Source organism: Siphateles boraxobius, unplaced genomic scaffold, assembly GCF_051911475.1.
Source record: "Siphateles boraxobius isolate OS27281-9 unplaced genomic scaffold, OSU_SipBor_1 9, whole genome shotgun sequence".
In the NCBI taxonomy this organism is placed as follows: Eukaryota; Metazoa; Chordata; class Actinopteri; order Cypriniformes; family Leuciscidae; genus Siphateles; species Siphateles boraxobius.
The window spans coordinates 9309767-9320955 of record NW_027509219.1 but is presented as its reverse complement, the minus strand read 5'-3'; the positions used below and the strand labels follow the sequence as shown (position 1 = coordinate 9320955).

Genomic DNA, 11189 nt, shown 5'->3' with positions numbered 1-11189 from the left:
TGTCACATCAATACTTTGCGGTACAATATCTATATCGGTTGGATTGGTTCCATATGATATAATTAAATCGGTAACACTTTAGAATACGGTTCCTTCGTTAATGAATAACTACACAGGAACAAATGAGTAACACAATTTTAACAATCTATTAACTACTATTAACTAACAAGAAATTCTGATGAACAAATTAGTAAGTAATAGCACACAGATGAAAATGGTAGTTCACTATTAACTAATCAATAACTACTATTTGTAAATGCTTCCCAGAGAATTACTGAAAAAGTTTGTTAACAATCTAGTAACTACTATTAACTAACAAGAAATTCTGATTAACAAATTAGTAAGTAATAGCACACAGATGAAAATGGTAGTTCACTATTAACTAATCAATAACTACTATTTTTGGTAACACTTTATTTTGATGGTCCCTTTTGAACATACTATTAACTATAAGCAACTTTGCAACTACATGTCAACTAACTGTCATTAGAGTATTAGTAGACTGTTTGTTTAATATCTGCTAACTCCAACACACATTCTACTGACTATAAGTATCTTTGCAACTACATGTCAACTTATTCTAACCCTAACCCTACCAGTCTACTAATACTCTATTTGCACTCTAATGAGAGTTAGTAGATATGTAGGTGCAATGTTACTTATAGTGAACAGAATGTGTAAAAGGGACCATCAAAATAAAGTGAAACCCTATTTTTTTAATGCTTCCCAGAGAACTACTGCAAAAGTTTCAGAATTCATGCAAAACTAATCAATAACTAATGCAGGACAAATGACTAGCACTACATTAACATTTTAACTGCTACTGTAAACGAATACACATGTTTATCAATACTTAATAGCATAGCAGACTTATTTGGGAAATAATTAGCCTATGCTCTCTCCTAGAGAACTATTTATCAACTGAATAATTTTAAAGAAATGGATTTTTAAATGCAGTTGTCAGGACCTTACTTGTCCTGTGGCCAATTTTCCGGCATTCCTCTGGACTGGCATTGAATCAATAGAGTCACGTTGACGTCTGGAACATATTGAGTTATCAGCCATCCAAATACCATATACAGTGATTTTATTATTTAACCTACCTCACAGAAAAATTGGTTTTTATGTATGTCTCCTAGCTCATATATGTGTGTGCAAATATCTTGTGAAGGATTAGAAGATTCTACACTTTAGGATTGGCTTTTCATTAGTAACTACTGAAGATCATGGTAACTAACTAGCAATGACTAAAGTGTTACTACATACTTCTATGGGAATTACTATTTAAAACTTCACCAAAAACCTCAAAAGCTAAAAAATAATTAGTAATTCCTTTAGAAGTATGTAGTAACACTTGAGTCATTACCAGTTAGTTACCATGATCTTCACTTTAGAATACGGTTCCAAATAATTAAGAATTCCTTTAGAAGTGTGTAGTAACACTTCAGTCATTACTAGTTAGCTACCATGATTCTTACAGTAGTTCTCTGGGAAGCATTAAAAAATAGTAGTTATTGATTAGTTAATAGTGAACTAACACTTTCATCTGTGTGCTATTACTTATTAATTCGTTAATCAGAATTTCTTGTTAGTTAATAGTAGTTACTAGATTGTTAATATTGTGTTACTCATTTGTTCCTGTGTAGTTATTCATTAACGAAGGAACCGTATTTTAAAGTGTTACCATTAAATCTAGTGTATGATTTAGACTAGCGTTTCTCAACGGGGGCGGTACTGCCCCCTTGGGGGCGTTTGGACAGTGTCGGGGGGCGTTGGGAACGAGGCAGCTGAGAGGGGGGCGCTCAGGCACAAATGGGGGGCGTTATGTCTGACTGTGGCACTATATACTCACTGTTATTATCACAACTTTTTTAAGCCTCTGACAACACATACAATGTTAATTTGAATGCATGGGCGTTTTAGGTACAGCATTGATTTCCACGCTGCTGCTCAAATCCATTCCACCTTCATTCGGAGTCCCACCAGGCCAGACGATACAATACGCACGTGCAGTCCCAAGCGCGAGTCTCAGGTTCCTATGAGAATATTAATATAAAATATCATATCGTAGAACATGTAGCCTACCGGTATATGAAATAATAGCCTAGGCGTCATTTAGCCTACAGGGCGGTTTTGAAACACTTTTAAAACATCTCGCGGCACGGATGTACCAATACAAATAAAACATATCCAGTTAACTAGCAGCATTCGTTTCATTCGTTTGTTAAATAAGAGACGATCTAGCGCTGAAATGTGTTGTCTTCACTCGGACGCGCACTTCAGTCCGTTACGGAAAGTGAAAGTCTCCCTAAAAGATGTAAGAAATAAAAAAGCGAAACGGATGTATACTATTTTTGAATCCCTTTCTTTTTGGAATTTTTTGTAATGTTCCCCCTTATAGTTTTTTTTTTCTTTCTGTCTATTGTTTCTTTGATGCTATTATGAATGTAATAGATATAATACTATGTGATCCTCCGTATGTGTATGTTATATATTGTTCTTGTTATGCAATAAAAAAAAAGAGAAAAAAAAAGAAAGTGAATCAGGACATCATCACATCTTTGTATACATTTTTATTTATTTACATCAGTAAGCTACCGTTACAAGACATCGTCTTTCAAAACATTACCTGCGCAAAAGAAAAAAAAAAGAATGAATGAGTCATTCGCACTTTTGAAAATGCCCTTCCGAATGCGTCTCTGTCCGACATAATTCCATAGCGTCCATGTTTTAATGTAAAATAAAATTATGTCTGTGTTAATTAATTAATATTTAAATGTTGCTAGTAGCCCACTCAGACTTGTCCCGGCTAGTTACCGGCAAATTATCTCCATGGCAACGCTTAAAAACAAATGCCGCAGCCGGCAGAGTGGTAGAAAGAATGTGTCCAATCAAAATGTACACAAGCTTCGCGGTTTAAGATTAATGTGTCCAATCAAAATGCACACAATCACGTAAACTAAAACAATTTTGACATCAAAACACATTTAAACATCATGGCGGAAAACAAGAAGAAGTGCAGACAGTATAGTGTCGAGTATATTAAATATGGATTTATTCCCTCACCCACGAACATCCAGCTCCCTATGTGCCTGCTTTGCCAGCAGGTTTTTTCTAACGAGGCAATGAAACCGTCCCGTCTTAAGGAGCACCTTACTAAAATGCACCCGGATAAGGCATCCAAGGATGCTGCGTTTTTCCAGAACATCAAGGAGCAGCTTTCGAAACAGTCCATCTCCATGATGTTCGCTAGGAAGGTAAACCAGACAGACAGTGGGTTAGTGGCCTCCTATAACATCTCTCTTATGATAGCGAAGTCCGGGTTGCCATTTACAGTGGGGGAGAAGCTGGTTATCCCAGCGATTAAAGAGGCCATCTCCACTGTCATGGAGAGAGACCCATCGCCAGTGATGCAGGCCATCCCGCTCAGCAATGACAGTGTGGCTCGGAGAATAAAGGAGATGGCTCTGGATACTGAGCAGCAGTTGTGTGCCACACTACGTGAACATCCATTCAGTATCCAGCTAGATGAAACCACGACCATGGATAATAATGTTCTGCTGATGGCATATGTGCGCTATATGTCTGAGAGGGATGTGGCCGAGGATGTTTTGTTTGCCAAATATCTCTCCACTGACACACGAGGGGAGACGATCTTCAGGGCTCTGAGTGACTACCTGCTAGAGAACTGTATTCCCATCGCCAACATCCTCGCCTGTGCCACAGATGGAGCTCCCGCTATGGTTGGCAGGTACCGTGGCTTCGCAACTTTGTTAAAGGAGCGTGTGCCGCAGGTGTTAACAGTGCACTGCATGTTGCACCGTCACAATTTAGTGGCCAAAAATTTAAGTCCTTCTCTCCACCAGTCTCTGAACATCGCTGTCAGGGCCATAAACAAAATTAAGGCCCATGCTCTGAACGACCGGATCTTCAGGCAGCTGTGCGGGGAGAACGATGAAGCGTTTCAGCGCTTGCTGCTCCACACCGAGGTACGCTGGCTATCCAAGGGCAACTGTCTGGCTAGGCTGTGTGAGTTGTTCACAAGTGTCCTGGAGTTCCTTGCCGGTGCCGACGCAGGTCTAAGGGACACGCTGTGGTCGTGTCGCGCTGACATATTTTACCTGGCAGATTTTTTCGGGAAGATGAATGAAGTGTCACTCAAGCTCCAGGGAGATGCCGTGACACTGGTCCATTCAAAAGCCACCATCTGCAGTTTCCTCGCCAAGCTGGAGCTGTACAAACTAAATTTGAGCAGGCGTCAGTTCAGTAATTTTCCTCAGCTGGCCAGATAGATGTTTTATAAGTTAATATGATAATAAATGTGTCTTCACATTGACCCATTTTAATTGTTTATTAATAAACTAGTGTTTTATAAATCAGTGTCGCTGTCGGCTGAAAACCTCTCCATCTCCGCTGTAAAGCGGATGCGCCTTTAGAGAGAAATACACCTTTCATACGGGTATTTGCTTTCGATCAGATTTTTTTAGTTTAAAAGTGGACATTTCAATATAGGTAGGCTATATTTTGTTTGTTCATATTTGAGACGCGCTCCAGTTCATCAAAGTGCGCCTGATAGTTTGATTTTATTTACAAAAGCACATTTTCTTGTTATTGTGAGTTTAAATAAAAGTTGCAAATTATGTTTTTTTTTTTTTTTTTGTATGACCAGAAATTATATAGCTAGTATTTTCAGTTGTTTCCACTGTTGATAGGAAAATGCACGTGATCGTGCCTGCATGCAGCAAGCGCCACACTCCGCACACACACTTGGATATGCGTAAACATCTTGTGTTTATTTGTGATAATCTTACTACTAACTACTAACTTGTATTGTGAGAGACATTTGAAGAATTGCTTTGTTGTTCTTCTTTTTTTTTTGGATAAAAGCGTCTTCTACATAGCCCAAATGTAATAATAATAATGGTAATAATGGTAATTATTATTATTTGCGTTTATAACTATAAATTAGTTAACTGAAGACATAATATGTTAACCGACGCCTCGGTTGAAAACATCTCAACTTTTCAGAATGCCGCAAGTGCACAGTAAGTCATAATGACAAAACCCATCTGATCAGCTTCGGCCTTTCCGTAACAACATCGAACGCTCGGCCGGACAGCTGATCATAGCTGTACAGGGCAGGTTTTTTTTTTCTCATCTCCATAAATATATCTACTAGTAAAGCTAATGCAAGGGCTAGAAATCAATCAATCCTTTGTATCAAATGCAATGAATCCTCGTCATCATGTCATGGAGAGCGCAGTTCATGCTTTCTTAGCAACAACAGACGGGAGCGCAAGCGCTTGTGGAAAGGAGAAAACGATGCGGCCCTTATGTACACTTATTAGGTGTACTTTAGTAATTCAGAATAAGACAAAAGCACGGTTTTGAAAATGGATATACTGACTCAATACATAAATGTTTCACAATTTAAATACTTAAAGTTACGGATTTCATGATAATAATAATGATAATTATAATTTTAAGAAGAAAATAAGGACGTCAATCATACACATTATTATTGTTTTTATTATTATTATTATAACAGAATGATAATCAGCATACATTCAATAAAGACATTTAGCCCTTTTTTGGTGGTGGTGGGGGGCGGTCAGGGTTCTGGATCTTGGAAAGGGGGCGCTGGGCCAAAAAAGGTTGAGAACCACTGATTTAGACGATAAGTGGGACCACTGACGTTTTGCTTGACCCCAAAGGAGTTTAATAAATCTGTAAACGCAGCCCCTAACGCATCATTTGTGTTATCTACGTGTATGTTAAAATCTCCAACAATTATTGCTTTATCGACATTGACCAATAGATCTGAGAGGAAGTCTGCAAACTTTTTTAGGAAATTAGCATAGGGCCCTGGAGGTCTATATACAGTAGCCAAGGCTAGAGATAATAGGGATTTCTTTCTTACATCTAAGAGTGTAACATTTAGCACAAGTACTTCAAACGAATTAAACCTGTGATCAGTTTTCTGAGTAACATTTAGAATATCTCTATAGATTGTTGCAACACCGCCGCCACGACCGATCAGATGCTTATAACATGCTTATAACAGTATCCTGTTGGAGTAGACTCATTTAGACCGAAATAATCATTTGGTTTAAGACAGGTTTCAGTAAGGCAAAAATCATCGCAACTATTTTCTGTGACCATTTCATTTACAATAACCGCCTTAGGTGTGAGCGATCTAATGTTTAGAAGACCTAGCTTTAGAAATTGTTTTTGTTCACTTATATTGAGATTTTCTGGTTTAATTACGATAAGATTTTTCCTAGATCCTACAGTAGATTTGTTGTTTGGCCTCACTAAACGAGGAACAGACATAGTTTCTATATAATGTTCTACACTACTTATATCAATTAAGTTGGGACAGCAAAGACTGTGATTTGGACTTTGACTTACTTGTCAGATGGTGTGTAACGTCTTGGAGATGTTGTCCGACAGAACAGCCGCTCCGATTCTGCTGGGGTGCAGGCCATCAGCACGGTAGAGCCTAGGTCGCTCCCAGAACAGATTCCAATTATTTACAAAGAGCAGTTTCTGTTCATTACACAATGACATTAACCATTCAGTTAGTGCAAATAATCTACTGAACCTTTCCTGTCCTTTTCAGTACGTGGGAAGCGGTCCAGACACGATGATCGTTGCTTCAGGCGATGTGCTGTGAACCGTCTCGATCAGGCTTCTGTAGTCCTTCTTCAGAAACTCCGTCTGCCGCAGCCTAATGTTGTTAACTCCCGCGTGCAGCACAACAGCTCCGATGCGCAGGTCACCGTTCAGGATCTCGGAAACATGTGCAGCGACATCTAGAACACGAGCACCAGGAAAGCAGTGTCCTTACCCTTACCTGAGGTAGCGCGGACATGGCGGACAATGGAACTGCCGATCGCCGTCGCGTTCCGACTCGCGAAGAGGGGAGAAGCGGTTCCAGGTGGAGATCTGGAAGACCGGGAGAGGCGGAGAGGTTCTTGGTCTGGTCCTGGCTCGTGTCTTCCGCTGAGGAATCACCCAGGGCCCATGGTGTTGTGTCGGTGCCGGAGTGAATGAAGCCAGGGATGATCGCGTCCTGGGTGCTTGCGTCCTTTGCAGAGAAGCACACGGAGTAGACGAGATCGGAGTCAAAAAGTTACTAACCACTGACTTGTGAGCATCGGCGCGTGATGTTTCAAGCGCTGATTGCAGATCTTGCAGCTCGGCTTGCCTCTCTAGAAGACCACGGATCTGCTTCTCCACGGACTCCAGCTCCAACAGCACCGAATGCAGCTCGAATGTGTCCTCACCTGCACTCAGAGGTAACGTTAGACACACATCCGATATATTCGCCATTATAACAGATGAACAGTAAATTAGTAGTGATACTACCAATATCACTACTAATTTAGGATTGAAATCCTGGATATAACCCGTATCCTTTCAGTAAAACGGGTGTAAACGAGACGATCAATAGGCGAGAGGCCACGCGTGCAATGCTAGCAGGCTAAAGGCTAGTAGCGGAGATTTCTAACTGTGCGTTGACACCAGGCGCGAATAGCGCGTCAAATTCGCGTCTACCGCGTCTAGTTTGACGCTTGACCACTTTGTGTTAATTCGCGTGTCAAGAGTGAAACTGACACGCGTAAAAACAAAAGTTTGAAGCGAAATTTACGTGCGTCACGCGCGTCAGAATCGAAACCCGTTGGCGGCCATCTTTTTTATGTTGATCGAGCATTCATCGGAGAGTCACCCCTCTGTATTTGCTCTGGAGAGCAGAACGGTGGCGTAGGGGTAATCGTCGCCGTATTTGTGTCCATCAGATCCTTCGAAGGCGAACCCAGTGTGGCAAGTTTCACCATTGGTCGCTCCAGGAGGTGCGCCTGGATGACGGCGGCTTTCAGCGGTACTTCCGCATCGGAGCAAGGATCACCCTCGCCCTCAACCACCTAATCTGTCATTTATTTATGTTTTGATGATAAATGGAGCCAGCCTCCAAAAGTGATTAATCTGTCCTGTGATTTGTCTCTCTCTCTCTCGAACAACACTGTCCAGACACGAACTTATGCAGTATGTTGGTTGTCTTTACATTATAATAATATTTCATATATCTAGATATGGAATAAATAGCATTCAATACAAAATTAATATGTCTCATATATTGAAATCAAGTTTCATGTGATAAAATATTTGCTTTGTTGTGCATTAGAACCAGTCATATTACAAAATAATTTATTGAAGCATCCAGATACTTCACCACGTGACAGCAGCATGCAGCTAGGCTCCTGATTGGTTACCGCGGCGCGAATTGACGCAGAAGTTCAGATTTTTCAACTCGGGCGGAATTCGCGTCAAAAGCGTGAATGCACAAATAGCACTAACTAAATCATTCGCGCGTAATGCGCTTAACGCGCCATACGCTCAATTCGCGCCATTCGCGTCTACCGCGCCGCGCCCTACGCCTCATTCGCGCCGGCAGGAATTTTTTACGCGCGTAACGCGTCTTTGCATTGACTTAACATTAAAATCACTCGCGCCTTACGCGCTATTCGCGTCCGGTGTGAACGCACCATAAGAGTTTGTAAGAGTCTGACATTGTCCAACTCATGTAAGCTTGATTCAGAAGCTCAGCTTACACAGTGAAAAAAAAAACTGTGAACTCCTACGTCCATGAATATAAACAGAGGGCATAACTGTGAGCTCTGACTCTTTGTTGAGTCAGGATTAAGTGGAAGGGGCATGAATATTTATTCACGGCTGTCTCTGCACTTACACATCAGTATGTGTCTGCCTTTTTTTTCTGTATTTATATGAAATAACCCCACTGAGAAGAATAATATATTAATTTATGGGCTGTGTATTATATTTTCCCAGGGATATAATTAATAACAATACGATCACAATTAAAATGTTATTTGTATTCACACAGCATGTTGCCCAAGAGACTGTATTTTCTTTGAATGTATGGAGTTTTTATGTGCATGCTTTTGTGTTCTGGGTGTTTTCACACTTTAAACCCATTTATAGCCTAAATGAAAGTATTTTATTTTACATTTTAAATATTTACTATCTGACAGTATGTCTGTTATTTTTTTATTTTTTTTTAGCATTTTTCAGCATTAATATACTAATATAGTTTTCATTAATGTTTTGAATTAGTTTATTTTATAATTTACGGTTTCATTTTAATGTGATTTAATTTAGCAATTTAAAGTTTTAGTAATTTTGAGTTTGATATTTTCATTATTTTTAGTTTTTTAAATATTTCTATACAATTTTTAAGAATTCGCCACCATTTCGCCAACATGAAATAGTTACAAATTGCCATGAGAGTGTATTGGTATATACATCTTTGTGTAGCACATGTTCATGTAACAGCTTATATATTACTTATAGCTGCAGTATATATTACTTAAACTATACGCAAATGAACACAGTTTAACACCACGATCTCTCATGCAAACCAGAATTTACTTGTCACCACGGTTACCATTCTCTACATCAAGGTCAGTGTCCATCCATCTTTTGTGTAAATCACAAAATTCGTAAACTCAAATCAATAGCCATTTTCACCTTGCATGCCAAGCAACCAATTCCTCCTAAATGGTTTGCAGGCTGTGAGTTTGTTGCGTAAAAATAATTCAGTCAGCAACCATCACTAAAATTGCAGGTTGAGTGATTGCTTTCCTCCCACATTTAGCATGCTGAAGGTCTGGAGCACAGCTGTATTAGATGTGAAGTGAAAGTGGCTTTGTGTTCCAATCCCAAGGCCTTCAAACACTGACCACAAATTCCAGGAAGGTCTACCAGTAGAAAGCTATGCTTTAGCATACTTGAGCCAAAATGTGACCCCTCAACAATCAGTCTGGGAACACTGATCAACAGAGAAAAGTAATTCAGAGCATGCAAATCAATTTAAAAAAAGTCCCATTCTTTTTCCTTTTTAGTCTCAGTGATTATTTGACCTTGTGAACAAAGATAACGGAGGAACTGTCAGAATTGAATATAGCAGTAAAGGGAACCATACAAGAGATCAAGTGTGAAGATCAAAGAAAACATACAGTATTCATCTAAATTGCTCTTTCAGCCACTGAATTCAGCACACCTCTCAGTCTTTCTTCGAACTGATGCTCAGCTTGGGGGAGATTTGGTCGAAGGGTAGAGCACTGCGTGGGTTTGCATCCAATAAACTATCAGATAAACATACTTAACCCTGACTACATGGGACCAGTAGCACAGAACATCCAAAACAGCTAGTAACTGCTCGCAATAACATTTTCTTGGCCATTGCTGCAGTTACAGAAAATATGTGCTTTTATACTATTTACATAACATTGTGCAGCTATACTGGGATGCACGACTAAGGAGTATATAGGAACAAAACACAGTCACACTCAGGAGATCGCAGGAAAATCAAACAGCCACTTGCAACACAAACGCAAACAATACCGGACAAAGAAACTAGGAAAACAGAGCTTACACAAGATACACAAACATGGTAATTAACAGAAACAGGTGTTAACTAATTTAGAACCATAGAGACTAGGCAAAGGGAACGCATACACGACGGAAAACAGAAACGCAACAAAACAGACTACAGCCTACATGTAACAATAACATTGATGTTTAAAATTACTGTATTTTTATAACATACTATGATGCACTATAACTAGATATGCTCCATAAAATTGGACAATGAATCAATATTATCATAGTTTAATTAAATTAAATGAACCATTCACACACAGACACACACACACACACACACACATACACACATATATATATATATATATATATATATATATACACACACACACACACTGTAAGAAAAATCCCGTTGTTTTTACGGAAAAAAAACAGCAGCTGTGGTTACCAGAACTTGGTGTCATTCGCACAAACATTAAACACCATCATGGTAACACACATGAAATTTTAAAAATGCAATAAACATTCATTTAACAACATCAAATGTGACATAAAACCCTAATGTACATAAGTGATTAGAAAAGAACTAAGAAAACTAAGAAGACACATAGTTATTTCAACAAAAATACATCAAATGTGAAGTGTCATGCAGGGAATTGTGGGAATGTAAATTTACGCTTTTTCACTGTAAATTATACACTGAGTTGTTCTTTTTCAAAAACTGTAAATTTAACAGTATTTTACAGTAAAATTACATTAAGTGTACCGTTAGATATATCACA

The 11189-nt window shown here is 39.1% G+C and overlaps 1 protein-coding gene across 1 annotated transcript; it reads left to right on the top strand.

Moving 5' to 3' along the window:
- The first annotated feature begins 2996 nt into the window (after nt 1-2996).
- On the top strand, nt 2997-4292 carry LOC143732650 (protein FAM200C-like). The gene has a single exon (XM_077223928.1). It carries the CDS (start codon nt 2997-2999, stop codon nt 4290-4292), a length of 1296 nt encoding a protein of 431 aa, XP_077080043.1.
- Nucleotides 4293-11189: the final 6897 nt, after the last annotated feature.